Below are 15447 nucleotides of genomic sequence, written 5' to 3'. Positions count from 1 at the left end.
TGAATTTTTTCTTTTCTTATCTGAAAAATGGAGATCATAACAACATCTACTTGATACGTGGTTGTGAACGTCAAATAAGACGATGTGCATTGTGACTTCTAATACGTTATGCTTGAGAGTCATTATCATTGTAAATTACTGGGCAGAGGTCCCTTTCCTATCATCTCTCACATACTCCATGCAGGATGCTCTTTCCTGGATAACTCCTATGTCGACATCATAAGACATGGGCGTTACTAAGTTTATTTTACCAACGGAGGAACAAAGGTACAGAGAGTGGTAGCAATTTACCTATATGAGTGGACACATATCCTCAGGTTCTTACTTTTGGACTGGGTCCCCTAGATCATGGTTTCCAAACTTAGAGTGATTTTTAAATATAGATTTTTTCCTTTTTTTTAGATCCTATCCTAAAACACCAAATTAAAATCTCTGGAGTTACAGTCTGGGGATCTGTCATTTATATAAAGCTTCTCAGGAGATTTCTGCTTCAGGCAATGGTTTTATTTTACCCAAGATCTCTTGCCAAGGACGAGGTGACTGAGCGTTCATATAAAATCACCCTCAAATGCTGACATCTCTTATATTGAAAGAGTCATTCTGAGGTGATTTTTGAAAGGAGTCTAATTTGGGGAGTGTCATTAAGAGGCATTAAGACCCAAAGAGCTCTGGATTCAGACTGGCCTTGCTTTAATCTTGAGTCTGTTGTGTCTGGGTAGTGAGATCTTGGGCAAAGGACTCAGCTTCACTCCACTCTGAAGATCTGTTTGTAACTCTGCAAAATGGAAGTGCTGAAAGAATTGAATGGAATAACATTTGTAAAGCATGCATTCCAGTCCTGGGTTTAATGTAAGCCCCCAATAAGTGAAAGCTATTGCTATTATCTAAAAAAAAATAACATTAAAGCATTTACTTTTATCTCATCATATTACTTTGCTTTGTGTGGGGATTTCTATTCATACTTGAAATTATTCATCTGACTCAAATTTCCCATAATATTTCATTCTTAAAAATAAGTAGTGCTGGGAGCCTATTTTCAGCACTCATTTTTAGGGCTCACATCATGGAATATCCAACTTATTTTTTTAACTCTCTGTGTGCTGAAAAGTTATAAATCAGGGAACGGAATTGGGGGCAGATGTGGAGACTGTCCTGCATGCCACCTGTAATTATTCCATGGACTGAGTCCAGGTTTCAGTGAGGATGTAGAAATTAAGGAGGAAGTGGAGTGAGCTAGTTCTGTTGTGAATGCCAGTACAGCCCTGGTATCAGTTTGGTCTGGTTTTAGAAGTTCCAACCACTCCACTGACAAGAATATCTGTGTAGATCGAGAGACAGAGTTTGAAGGAAATATGGAGGGAAGTGTTAGAAGAGACAGTCAGAAGCTAGCTGTTTAAAAATTAGCAAGAACTACAGGAGATGAACAGAAATAGAAGATACCAAGAAATGGGAGTGTGGAACAAGGTTAGCAGAAGAAACTTTGAGAGAAAGGTTTTCTGAGGAAAGAGCTAGTCAATTAATCCACATTTTTTGTAATCATCTTGTAGACAGAACTCCAGGGTTGTGTGAGGGCACTGTAGCAAAGAGTGTGGGCTCTGGGGACAAATAGTCCTGGCTTCTCTGTTTATGAGCTGTGTGATCTTGGACAAGTTACTTGCCCTCTCAATGCCTCAGTTTCTCATATGTAAAAGGGGGGTGATAAATTATAGTGCTTTTTTATACAGTTGTTACCTGTATTAAATGAGCTAATACACATAAAGAGGTATTAGTAGATAGTAAACCATCAATGGTAGCAATTTTTGTGATACAGATATCACTCATAAGGTTGTGTTTATAAGGAAGTATATAATTTTAATTATATACATTATATAGTATATATGTACATTTTAATTATATGTATAAAGTAGGTATAGAAACACACTCATAGGCTTATAACTCTATATACTGTTTTGGTCTTCTTTATGAAGTGGCTCCAACCAGCTCTTCCTTACTCTGGTCATTTTACCACTTCCCCTCCCCCTCCAGCACAATGCTGGGAAAAACATCCTTGCCTTCTCCAAGAAGGAAATGGCAGTGAAGGGTCTGGCTGGATCATTTCCCATTTGTGTTCAGATGTATATAAAACTGCTGCCAGTCACTTAGTCAACATATATTTGCCCTCTAGGTACTAGGCTCACTACTTGGCACAGGGATTATAAAAGCAAATGAAATATGGTCTGTAACCTTAGGGAACTGGCTTGTAGTTTGGGAGACACCCTTATAAATCAATGGTTATAGGATGCTGTGCTTGTAATAGGTAAAGCATGCCAGAGTATTAAGGGAACCCCAGAGAGGAACACTTAAATCATGCCAGAAAGTGGGGTAAGGCTTCCTCAAGAGGGTCAACTTTGAGCTGAGTTTAAAATAAACAGTAAGAGTTAGCTAGATAAAAGAGGGGGGCAGAAGACCCACGTGGGCAAGGACAGAGGCAATTAGCAAAGTGCCACTTCAGGAACTGCAAATTATTGCAGCTGGCCTGAAGGAGGGATTATAGGCTAGAAAGGCAGGAGGATGTAGGAGATGAAGCTAGAAAGCTAGCCAGGATTCTAATTATAAAGTCTTGAAGACTAGCCTGGAAAATTGGGAGCATTGAAAATTTTAAGCGGTAGAGTAATAGATCAAGTGTGCATCTTAGAACACACTAGTAGATATTTGGAGTGAATTAGAAGATATCACCCTAGAGTAGGAAGGCGAAGGCAATAATGCAGGCCACACATGATGAGGGTCTAGATTAAGGGTCTGCCATGGCCAGGCAGGTGGAGAGGTGGGGATAGGCTTTAAGAGCTCTCGCTGCAGAGCTGGGTGACTATTGGAGTGAGTGAGAAGGGGTATCTTGGCAATGATTCTCAAATGTCTAGCTTGAGTGACTCCAGGTAAGGCACAGTCACTCACCATGATAGGAAATAAAGGAGGAGGAGCAAACTTTGATCTGGAATTTGAGAACTGTCCTAACAATTGTCCTTTCTAATATTCCCCAAATTGTGGAAGTATTAGCTAGAAGGCAAACCCATTGCTGTCGAGTCGATTCCGACCCAGTGACCCTATAGGACAGAGTAGAACTGCCCCATAGGGTTTCCAAGGAGCAATTGGTATATGTGAACTGCTGACCTTTTGGTTAGCAGCCCAACGTTTAACATAGTTAGTACAAATCACAGAGGGAAACAAGAAAAGGAGACGAGAGGCAGACCTTATGGGTGTAGTGGTGAGAGAAAAAATGAGCAGGACTTGTGTTTAATGTGACTTAACTAAAATTTGTTTCCTACAATTTGTTGTTATTCAGAAGATGTCTCAGGGTTATACTGTCCTTGAAGAAGACAACTAGCTACACAAAGTCTAGATGGATTTGGTGGAATAATCTGGGAATTTTACAAATAATACTTAAAAAAAATCAACAGAATTCTTGTTTGACTTGTTTTGCCCTCAGAGTCAGTCCTGGAGAGTTGCTCTTGAGCGGTCACCCTTCAGAATTCCCACGCTCTAACTCCCTGCTGATTTGCACATGCTGTTATTTTGACCAGACTCAAGTAGGGAGCAATTCCCTTTTAACCAAGCCCTTATGGTCACTGCTGGCTTCTCTTCAAGAGGGAGCTGGAAGCAACGTGACCAGGCCCAGGTGCAGAATGTGTGTTTTCATCTCGGGTCCTGGCTGTATGCAATTCCTCCAAGGGCTGAGTGACTGATTCCCTGCGCAATGCTGCCTCAGCCAGCTGTAAACTAAACAAAGGAGAGCTTTTTGTTTTTATCGTTCTTTCTTCTTCCTTCAAGTATATATTTAAAAAAAAAAAAAAAAAAGAGTTGCTCTTTGGAGTGGTTCAGGATCTGGCAAATTTAGGGAAAGAAAAGGAAACTGAAAAGTGATTCTTAGAGAGGACCCTGGTCTTCGCTATCCCTTGCTTCCAAAGCTTCCAAAACTCACTCTTCATTTGTCTTGAGGAGACAGCTGACCTCCCACCTGCACCAGGTTGGGCAGGGCATGGTAACATCGCAAAGCAGGACATTCTAGGATGGCGGCAGCAAACTTCAGGCATGAGGGCTTAGGAGCGTATGACATTTCATTTTGCCCTTCCTCACATCTTCGTTTCCTTCCCTTCTCTGTCATTTGCATCTTCTTTCATGTCTTCCCCTCCTTTCATTCTTTTCCTTCTCGTCCGTTTTCTTCTCTTCTCTGCTTTCTAATCTTTTTACCTTTTTCTCTCTCTGTTTCCATTTATTTCTATTATTCTTTCCTCACTTGCTTTGATTCCTTCTTCCTTTTCTTCCTTCTCTGTTGTTGAAGTAATTTAAAATGTGAACTCTGTAGGCAATTTCTGGATTTGCCTCAAGTTCTACCACTTCTTTGATGTGTGATCTTGGATAAATTTCTTAACTTTTCTATACTACAGTTTTCCCATCGATAATGGTAAAATACTAACATCGTCTACTTCAGAGTTTTGTTCTAAAGATTCAAGAAGATAACATACTCAGCATAGGCCTGGCATAAATGCATAAATCCATAAATGCAAGGTGTTACTGTTAAATTTGAGGTCTACTTCGGAAACCCAGGTTCTCATCAGACATTGTATGTCTCCACTGGTGTGCCTTAAAAATAGAGTAACTCCTGATCCCAGTTCCCTTAGTTATCATTTTGCATATAAAATCTAAAAATTTGGATTCTAATTTTAAGTGAACTCTGATGAAATCACCTTACCCAATTTTGCCTCTATTGTATATCACAAAAAGAACAAAACCCAGTATTTTCCTTTCTTGTCATGTTTCTTTGTAACACCTAGCTGTTTGAGAAGCAAAGCAATGCATATCAAAATAACAGGTAAATGGGTCGGCCATCATGTAGTTTAATGGCCAAAGTAGACTCATGTTTTTGAGTTCAGCCTCTGAATTAAATGAATGGAGCAATTTTCTTTTTATACTGTGTTTTTGAGTCTGGCTGGTCACATGAACCAATTTATCTGACTGGCTTTGCTCTCATGATTTTTTGCCCATATGTTTGGCCCAAGCTGATGAGTAACATTTTTTTTCCCTTGAAGGAAAGTTAAAAAAATTTTTTTTCTTTCTTCTTTCTTCATTTCTCCTCTTTCATCCTTCTATTGTCTGACTTCTAACTTTCAAAATATAAGCCCTTTTGGCTGTGGGGACCATGATCTCAGGGAACATCTAGCCCAATTGGCACAACACAACATAGTTTATAAGGAAAATGTTCTACATTCTAATTTGGTGAGTAGCGTCTGGGGTCTTAAAAGTTTGTAAATGACCATCTAAGATACTCCACTGGTCTCACCTTGTTTGGGGCAAGAGAGAGTTAAGAAAACCAAAGACACAAGAGAAAGATTAATCCAAATGATTAATGGACCACAAATATGACAGCCTCCACCAGACTGAGTTCAGCACGACTAGATGGTGCCGGGCTATCACCACCAACTGCTCTGACAGGGATCACAATAGAGGTCCCAGCCAGAGCTGGGAAAAATGTAGAACAAAATTCCAACTCACTCAAAAAAAAAAAGACCAGACTTACTGGTCTGACAGAGACTGGATAAACCCCAAGAGTATGGCCCCTGGACACCATTTTAGCTCAATAATGAAGTCACTCCTGAGGTTCACCCTTCAGCCAAATATTAGACAGGCTCATAAAACAAAATGAGACTAAATGGGCACACTAGCCCAAGGACAAGGTCGAGAAGTCACGAGGGGACAGGAAAGCTGGTAATAGGAAACCCAAGGTAGAGAAAGGGAGAGTGTGGACATGCCTTGGGGTTGGCAACCAATGTCACAAAACAATACGTGTACTAATTGTTTAATGAGAAGCTAGTTTGTTCTGTAAACACTCATCTAAAGTACAATTGAAAAAAAAAGACACATTCACTTAAAAAAAAGAAAATCTAAACCCTTTTAACACGACGTGTCAGAACATAGCTTGTAGAATTTTGGTTGTGAAATAACCCTCAACCAACTCAGGTTTTTGTTTTCAAACTGCTATTAATGTGGATGAATCCTCTGACTCCATACTTTAGTATCTGACCCTCATGCAAATAATTGGCAACATGTAGTATAATGATTAAGAGCATGGCCTCTACATTACTCAAAGTAAGCAATGTTCTGCTGCTGTAACCAATGACCGCACAAACACATGGCTTAAATCAACAAAGGTTTATTGCTCATTCACATCATAGTTCAAAGGGAGTCATGAGGTCCTTCTCCATCTTACAGCTGCACAATCTGGAATACAGGACCTTCAAAGCTGCCACCGAAGGAGAAGAGAGAAATGGAGAATGAACTTGGACTCCATTCTCGACCACTTAGGCTGAAAAATGACATTCTGCTCTGCATCCTTCGGCATATGGATATTTGGTTGAGTGCTGCATACCTCCGCCATGGTCTCAAAAGCCAGGATGCCTCAGTTCAAATCTCAGCTCTGCTAGTTAGCAGCAATTTCGCCTTGGCAAGTTACTTAACCTCTCTGTGCCTCAGTTTCCTCATCTATAAAAATGGGTACATGTTTAGTAGAGGCAATATCCATGATTGGCATCTATCTGTTAGGGTTGTGGGAATTAAATGAGTTATTCATAAAAGTGCTGAGGACAGTATCTGGTACATAGTAAGCAACAATAAGCGGTTTTAGAAACATGGTTCTTGATATATATCATCTTCAGAAATAGAGTCGGTATGTATTTGTTATTTATCTCACTGCCAATCATCAAGAGCAAAGAAAGAATAGCCAAGGCAGAAGCTGGGGAGAAGAACACTGCTTATACCTGCTAACAGCATATGACTTTGAATTTCCCTGCCATCCTTGAGAGATGCTATTATATACATGGAACAGCTGGTGTACGCTCTTCTGTTAGAGTCTGATACGTCTATAGTATGAGATAGGAATGATGTTTGTGTGCTGGGGCTGGGTGGCAAAGCTTGGGGATTATAAAAGAATTCCTGGTGGCACAAATAGTTAAGTTCTCAGCTGCTAACTGAAAGGTTAGTGATTCAAACCCACCCAGAAACTCTGCGGGAGAAAAACATGAAGATCTCAATCCACGAGATTACAGCCAAGAAAACCCTATCGGGCAGTTCTACTCTGTCACATGACATCACTATGAGTCGAAATCGACTCAGTGGCACCCAACAACAAACATTTAAGAGAAATTTGAATTATTTTGTGTATTTTTCTCTGGAAATAGTCCATGTTTTCATTAGCTCCTTAAAGGGACCTGTTAGTTGAACATATTTAAGATCCGTTGTCTCTAGTACTTTGTAAGCATGGCTATTAAAATAAGAAAGGAAGAATTCAGGAGATGGGGGCCCCATGTCATGATAGACACAGTGCCCATGACTGGATCTGAAAGTTCTGTGATTTCTTTTCCAGAGAAGAAAATCAGCAAAAGGGAGAGGATTTTGAGCAGTTTTGGCAGGGATTCCATCTCCCGGGAATATATAGCTCCCCTCCACCTCGTCAGTCTCCCACTGGCCCATCTTCTCTCAATCAGGCAGGTAATTGGCTATAGAAGAAGGGCTGCTCTGGAAAGTGAATTCTAACCCTTGAAAACCTATTGAGGACCTGAAAGTAAGCCACTAAATCTATTTAGCAAATCTCTGAAGCTAAGATAGCCTCGGTTCTGTGAGTAGGGGTAGACAGAGCAGTAGCCAGAACTAAAGGATATGTGGTATTTATTTCATGCTTTTTTGCCAGAGTTGGTAGGAGAGAGTTAAAAGACTGTATATGAGCCGTTTTCTGAAGTCACCTTACACCCTGCTTTCCTTCTCATAACATGTCTCCATGGATCATTAATGTGTTTACAAGCAGATTACTTTTGTATGAAGTATTTATTAACCCTTATTATTAAGATGCATGTGTTTTGCTGGCAGCATCAGCTTAGAGGCCTATAAAGCACATGATAGAAACCAGCATGCATAGGGAAGGACTCCTCTGTCCGTAGACCATGAGCAAGTAAGTCACCATCTCAAATGGTGATGAACTAACAAGAAAATACAATTGAAAAACACACCTGAAAAATGTATTACATAAAATAATTTACTTCTCATTCAGAATGACCTCCCAGAACCCATGTGAAACAGCAGTCTGTGAGTACAGGTACAATCTGAAAGTCATGACAGTTATAATAGGGCAAGACCAAGAGAGTTACATGTTTATATCCTGCAGTCAACTAGAGACAGAATTGTGCGACTATGTGTAACAGAAAGGAACTCTGGTTAGGAATTCCTGGGACATTGAGAGCAAGATTGCCAGAGTCAAGAAAGGTACAATTGAGAAAAACTATATCATTAATACGATGGGACTTGTATACACACACTCTGGTGTCTTCATTTTGTACTCCAGCATATTAACTTAAAAACCACCAAGGTCCTCATGCGTGTAATTTATAATGGAGAAATTGGTGCGATGTGTGTGTATGTGTATGTATGTACTTTCAAAAGCAGTAGCTTTAGAAGAATGAGAAGAAAATTACTTCCTGGCCATTCATTAAAAATTCAGGTGATATCCTGCACCTCCATGTATAAAACAATACAATAATAAAAACATTATACAAAACAACATCATAAATAACATAAATGAGGAATTTTCAAGTATTTCATGTGCCTTGAAAAGTTCCAAGCAGTAGTTCTAACAATGGATATCTTTTTTCTTTTTCCCCTTCTCATTTAATTGCAGGGTCTAGAAAGAAATGCTTTTGGTCTCTGTTAGCCCTGAAGCTCAGGATGAAATGGACAAGATTCTCCCTCAAAAGAGAGAATGTCTGAGGGCTTTTCAGTTTGTGAAAAAGTGTTTCCCATTTATAAAATATAGTCTTTCCCCAGCTGCTGCTTTGTAACGGTAGACATATAGCCTAGAGCCATTAGGAAAAAAACAGAAAAAAACCCAAAATGAAACAATGAACTAAGAGAGGGGGCCCTCATCTGATGGCTAAAGTTCTTAGGAAAAAACAAAGTGGTAAGAGCACCTTGAGAAAGAGAGGAAGAAAGGATAGAAGATAAGAATAGTAACCTTGAAATTCCATACCCTTGCTCAGCCAGTATCTTATGGTAGGTAGAGCTGGCAAGGCCCTAACTGCATGTCTTCATTTACATCAAGTATCCCATCTCCCAACTCCATGCCAACCCCAGCTGCTAGAAGCCATGCACCAAGCACCCAGGCAAAGAAGGGAAGGCCAGCAGCTTTGGGATTCAAAAGTGCCATTAGCGATTACAACGACCTGAGGCAACACTGTGTTACTCAGGTATATGATTCTTTATGCTATTTTCTCCTTAGAATACTGCTCATCTTGGAAGCTGTCAGTAGTCAAATTAAGCATGACTGCTTCTTGAGCAAGACATATGGAGTTTTACAGAATCAACTTGGCACAGGTTAGCATTCCTTTCTTAGCCTGTCTGATACGTCAGTTTGCCCTGTTCCAATGCAGCATGAAAGATCAGGGATCCAAACATGCATGTAGGTATGTGCATACACTCTAGTTATGAGCACCTAGGGTCTCTCCCATCTTCTTTTGCAGAAATATACACACACATACATATGTACATATAATAGATCAACCTCATCTAAAGCTTGCAGAAAGTGCTAGCTAACAGAATACGTGTACATATGTGGATGTCACATGAAGTGTACCAACCAACCACCCTGAGGTCAAACTGTTGGGAGGAGAGATCTGCTGACAATCTTTGAAAGCCAGATCTACAAGGCCAATACTTGGATACTTGCTCAAATGGCACCCTAAAAGAAATTTGGGGAAATTGGACTAGAATGTGGTCCCACCCTGATGAACACCAAAAACACCAAAATGAAATCTAGTTTCTACATGAGAGTGACTCGCACATGCCAGGCAGCATGGATACTAGGCTACAAAGTGATTAAAGCACTGGTGCTTAATACAGATTGATATTTGGCCTCGGGTTTCCAGAGCATAGAGTCTTGGCATTTCAGCCATCCACCTCCCAGTGGGAATTAGGCACACTGGGGGACCAGGGAAGCACAGTCTGCAGAACTCTTGGCTCCTTTCTGCTTTTCTGACCCACAGCTGGAAGGGTTGGCCAAATCAAAATAAAATCTGGACTTGAGGAAGCGGCGGTATGAATCCTTCTCCATCAGGTTAAAAATCTTCTTCTGGGCCTCATCAAAGCATGTTATTGTAGGTTCCAGCATGTTCCGGCTTGTCTCCTCCCTGGTGCAAGCATCCAAGTTCACCTGGAAGGCAAAGACCATGGCTTCCATTAGACATCTCATCCTGCTGAGGGTGGGAGGCTGCGTGCTTCTTACTGAACAATGACCCCAGAAAAAGAAGAATGTACATTTAGGCCCCACCCTGGCCCATGTGAAAGAGCATAACAGGTTGACTGCTTCAAGGTGGGCAGGCCAATATTTTCTCTTCTCACTCACTAACTGGGGAGATTCATCAGAAAAATTCATTAAGGGTGCTCATCTAGTCATCTGGATGGAAGAGCTCTTTTTCTTTACTGATGTATTTGAGGTTGTCAAGACCATAATGACCTGTTCTACTATTATATATTTTCCTTTAACTCACATGTTCTAACTTCCCATGACATTTACTGCTACTTCTAGAAAAAGTCACTAAGACCCAGGGAGTTCGCTGCCATGAAAACTTACCTCTTTTGTTGCCTGGACTGAGATGAATTCATTATAGATCTTCTTGGCCTTGGGGCTTAGTTTGGAGGGTGATTTGATTTTCTTGTACTCTTCACAGCTGATCCAGAAATCAATGTTCTCCTCACTGTATTCAGACTTCAAGAAAGCTTTGAAAGCTGCCAGCCCACCTGTGACATGGGAGAAAGAACAACAGTTATCATCACACTGACTAACCTCTTGGATATTACGTTTCAGAAAAAGCTAATGTACCTGGGGGAATAAGACATGGGTTGAAGCAATCTCCCTTTTCTCCCTACTTTGAGGGTCACTGAGGGTCAGGTAACCCTGATTTGCGTCTGGTATCTACTGGATCCCAGCTATACCTAGTAATTCTTGCTCAAGATTTGAAGCCTCTTTCAAAAACTGATGAGCTATTTCAATAAAAATTGTTTTGTTTCTGAAATGCCTATGCAGCTACCAATTGCAAAGGTGGGTTTGGGAGAGAGAAACTGAGGTTGATTCTGCAAGAGTTCAGTATTTAGAAACTTTTTTTCTTTTTATCCTTTTTTTCATGTGGTGAGAGATAGTTTTCCACACGGTTCCTGTATTAACTTTCCATGGTATTATCACAAAGCTCTAGAGCATGGTAAAATTTTAGCAGACTGGATATAAGACCGAAAGATACTCCTGCATCTGGAAGTCAGAAGGAACACTGGCCTTTCTGCAGTTCTTACTAGGCCAAGCATGTTGTCATTGTTGTTAGGTGTTGTTGAGTGGATTCCGACTCAGAGCTACCCTATGTACAACAGAACAAAACACTGCCCGGTCCTGCACCATCCTCACAATCCTTATCCACAGTGTATTTATCCTAATCCTGAGGCTGGGGGTGGAATAGGGAAGCTGTCAGACTTACATTCATGGCTAATCAGGTTTTCCAAGGATTCAGCCCATTTCTTGACTTCCTCTTGGCTCACCCTAGAGACATTAAAAAGAATGACTTGAAGGCCTCGATGCAATTGGGACAAGAAAACAACAATCCTTAATAAGCTGAACAATTTTATTTTCCATCCTTATAATGCGAACTTTGATTGATTAGGTGCCGTTTTCAATAAGTGTATGGAAATTTCAAAGGCAATTCTGAACTCCACGAAAATGGAGATCATTTTGATCCTGGTCTGACTTAATTAGGGCCATAACTTCCTTTTCTCCTTATACAACAGCTCTGTCATTATATAGCTAACGTTCAAGGGCCTTTCTCTTACCTCTGGCAAATGACAACTTTGTCCTTCTTGCTGTGGGAAGAATTATGTTCACAGGAATCAGACTTCTGCAGCAGGAAACCTAGCCGATGCTTCATATCTTTTGCACTGCAGAGAAGAGGAAGAAAGAATTCTTAATGATTACCTAGCTCTCTTTAAAAGACAACCTAGTGATAGAGCTTGAGGAGTCCAGTACTGGAATAGGGTACAGAGGCAGTTTATTTAGGGAGTCAGAATTGGAACAAACTCTCAGGAAAATGGGACTCCATTTCTGCTTCTGCCTGTGACTTACTACAAAACCTTGAGGCCAGAGTCACAGCCTAGACTCCTTTTTGAGTAACTGGAATTCTGATCCTCTAGTCTATCTCAATGGCTTTATTGTGGACCCATCATTTTGGCTATTGAAACACTTTGGTATGTTCAATAAAAACACATTGAAAACATGAATGGTCTTTGGGTAACTTTTGGAACTGCAAGACATGTCACCTCCTTACTGCATGCCACCTTCTGGTGGGTGGTTGTTATGTCCATCTGCCTCACTGTTGGCCAAAAGGAAGCTACAGAAACACCTTGGGAAGGCAGTGGTCTATTCTGTTCCAGTCATGGATGTGGTTGGCCAAGCAAGTCATACTATGGGATGTGCATGGACTATAAGGTGTGCAGCAGCAGCAGAGGGAAGTGGAAAATGGAGTTGGGGGGTGATAAAACATACACTGACTTGCAGGTCTCAGGTGTCTAAAACTTGACCTCCTTCAGACATGTTTCTAGGGAATCTCTTACTGCTGCTGCTGATGTTGCTTTTTTTTTTCTTTTTAAATATATAGACTATAAAAGGTATTTATGCTCCAAAGGGTGTTTGAGGCTTAAAAATAACCAGAAGCTAGTAAGAGTCCTTACTGAAGCTGGTGAGCATTTCATTAGAATAGAGCATCCAGCTTATTGCCAGTGTTACCAGGTAGCTAGGGTACAGCAGGGCTCCTGACTTACTCTACAATGAGGACTTTTTAATAAGCTTTTAGCTCAACTTTCCCACTCTATGAATTATCCTTTTGCTTGCATCTCTTCTAAAGCTAAAAAAATAAATAATTTTTTTTTAAGAGAAATCCCATTTTAAAGGAATGAATGACCAGCTGCTCCTACTTAGAGGGGGAAAGCAAAGACACAAAGATAAAAAATTTTTTTGAAAAGCTAGTTGGAACCCTGGTAGTGCAGTGGTTAAGAGCACAGGCTGCTAACCAAAAGGTTGGCGGTTCAAATCCACCAGCTGCTCCCTGGAAACCCTATGGGGCAGTTCTACTCTGTCCTATAGGGTCACTGTGAGTTAGAATCAACTCGACAGCAAGGGGTTGTTTTTGGTGCTGATATGCTAGAGACTTGTCTATGTCAGTTTTTCCCCACAAGTTTGAATTCCATTATGTTCTTGGACTCTCAAGAGTCTCCCTCACAAGACTGGTTTTCCTTCTCTGTTCCCTCTGCTGGTGAATGTTCAGAGGACGCAAAATCCTCCTTAATAATAGCACAATATAGTCATATAGTCATGGCAGCTAACCTGAGTCTAAGGTGATGATATAAGTAAATTGTGATTCAGTCCAAACAGAAATCATTTCATATTCCCATATGCCTGAGTCTTTCTGAGAACTGTTAGCTATTTACTACTGCAGGGTCATTTCATGAAGAACTGGAAGTATGCTTAACACATAAGTTACTTGCTGTTGCAACATAATACAACCAAATACAAAAACCAAAATTGTCTCAGAGGTCACTGGAGTCAGGGAACCTGGATTTGGTCCTTGCTCTGCCCCCCACCACCTATGTGACCTTGAGCAGCTCATGTCACCTCCGGAGCCTCGGGTACTAACACTGGGATGAAGGTGTTGGATTAGATGGGTTACATTTCCCTCATGAAGAGAGTGAAGGCCAGTTCTCCCTGCTACCGCGGAGTTCACTTGCAGATGTTAACTTTTTAGCTGCTTGAGGACAGAGCTCCTGGGCAATCTTTTGTCTGTCTCCCAAAATGTTTACCAGAACATAACTTTCTCCTGACCCTCTTGGTATTTTGTATGATTAATAGCATCTGTGAGTTAACTGAAGCATGGAGTGATTTGCTCCATTCATTTCAGGAAAGTAATGGTGGTTGTCAGAGGCATTGATATCATAGGCACTCTCTGTCGGACCCTCCTGCTTCATTTTACAGAAGCCATGAATAATTTCTGTAATCCTGAATGACAAAATATTTGAAAGGTCAGCTTCTTAGTCATGCTCAAAAGACTGTGCTTTCTGGAATTATTTCCAAATTAAAATTTAAGGTGATCTATATTTGCAGGGGACAGGAGAGGAGGTGAGATATCTTCAGTTTGACTTTTTACCTTTAACTTCAAAATTAAGCACTGGATTTTTTTTTTTTCTAACTGGTGTTCCCTGAGAGCATTCATTTATACCTTTTTAAAAAGCCACAGACATATCAATAACTCCATATCTTTAAGATTTTCTTTTTAACCAAGAGATAGTACATTGGGGGAAGAAAAAACACAAACCAATGTCTTGAGGATGAGATCTTCTACAGAATACTTAATTGATTTATTATGATCAATACTTCCTCTCAACCACCACTTACATAAGCCATTTAAAGAACTGCTAAGGGGGGCAAAGAGAAAAGGGAAATGTAATTTTGAAAATCATTTCTTATTGTAACATTTGCTTATAAGACACAGAGAGTGAAAGATGCTACAGCACCACACAGACAGCAGAGTACATTTCTGGTGATAAACACAAAACTCATAATGGGGCATCTTCCTCTAAAAAAAAAAAAAGAGATCTAGTACACCCTTAGAAAGCCTATAGCCCAATTCTATGGACCCTGGTGATGCTCAAATAACAGTAATCACAGGTGGAGATATTATAGTCCTAAAGCCTCTTATCACTTCTTAACTAGACAGCTAGTTTGGCTAGAGGACTTGGCTTAAAAACCAGAATAGCTCTCAAAACTGAGTACATATAGTTACTGGAATTTGGGGAGAATACCTCTTAAGTCACAATTTCTAGCTAGTCTTATAGGGAAACTAGGAAGATGATGCTCTCCTGACCACATTGCTTTTAATCCCAAAGAACTGGGTTAGTAAGTAGGATATGTAAAATAACTGAGAAAGTCTAGGCAAAAGTTTAACATCATTAATAGCTGAAAATAATCTTACCTCTTCAAGCAAGAAGCTGGAAGACCTGCGAGTCCTTTGCACATCTTGTTGCCTGTTAGATCTGCAAGTCAAGAAAACAGATGCAGCAGGAGGAGCTGTGGCTTCTGTTTGGAGTGCACTTTGCCTTTTCTCCCAGAGCGATGCTGTCAGAATCCTCTGCACTTCTCCCTCTCAAGCCTGCAGGGGTCTCTTTTATAGCCCAGCCACTACGGTCCAGCCAATCAGATGGCAGCTCTGTAATACCAACTCCTCTCTGCCTTCCTCTGCCTCCTCCAGCCCTGTGAGAGATAAGAAAGAAAAGACTGACGCATCGGCAATGCAAAGTGAATAAAAGGGGAGAAAACCCTTTCACAAAGTAGACATACAGAAAACA

The 15447-nt window shown here is 40.6% G+C and overlaps 1 protein-coding gene across 2 annotated transcripts; it reads right to left on the bottom strand.

Annotated features, from left to right (window-relative positions):
* Positions 1 to 9537: 9537 nt before the first annotated feature.
* On the bottom strand, positions 9538 to 15118 carry RGS4 (regulator of G protein signaling 4). Of its 2 annotated transcripts, none has more exons than XM_023740036.1 (4): positions 11887 to 12107; positions 11538 to 11599; positions 10646 to 10812; positions 9538 to 10225 (listed from the first exon to the last, which is right to left on the bottom strand). In XM_023740036.1, exons 1-4 carry the CDS (start codon positions 11979 to 11981, stop codon positions 9986 to 9988), a joined length of 564 nt encoding a protein of 187 aa, XP_023595804.1. In that variant the 5' UTR covers positions 11982 to 12107; the 3' UTR covers positions 9538 to 9985. The 2 variants fall into 2 exon arrangements, with proteins under 2 accessions (XP_023595804.1, XP_004385813.1); XM_004385756.1 differs by lacking the exon at positions 10646 to 10812 and adding an exon at positions 15075 to 15118 and having other exon boundaries at positions 10155 to 10225; positions 11887 to 11991.
* Between the last annotated feature and the right edge of the window lie 329 nt (positions 15119 to 15447).

Source organism: Trichechus manatus, unplaced genomic scaffold (genome assembly GCF_000243295.1).
Source record: "Trichechus manatus latirostris isolate Lorelei unplaced genomic scaffold, TriManLat1.0 scaffold00145, whole genome shotgun sequence".
In the NCBI taxonomy this organism is placed as follows: Eukaryota; Metazoa; Chordata; class Mammalia; order Sirenia; family Trichechidae; genus Trichechus; species Trichechus manatus.
This window is presented reverse-complemented; position numbering and strand designations above follow the sequence as displayed.

Excerpts from the sequence above, each read along its gene's own strand:
- RGS4 (XM_023740036.1), bottom strand. The coding sequence starts at position 11,981 with ATGAAGCATCGGCTAGGTTTCCTGCTGCAGAAGTCTGATTCCTGTGAA. Across the intron at positions 10,813-11,537 it reads AAACCTGATTAGCCATGAAT|GTGGGCTGGCAGCTTTCAAA; the intron begins GTAAGTCTGACA and ends CCCATGTCACAG. Across the intron at positions 10,226-10,645 it reads CAGTCCAGGCAACAAAAGAG|GTGAACTTGGATGCTTGCAC; the intron begins GTAAGTTTTCAT and ends TTTGCCTTCCAG.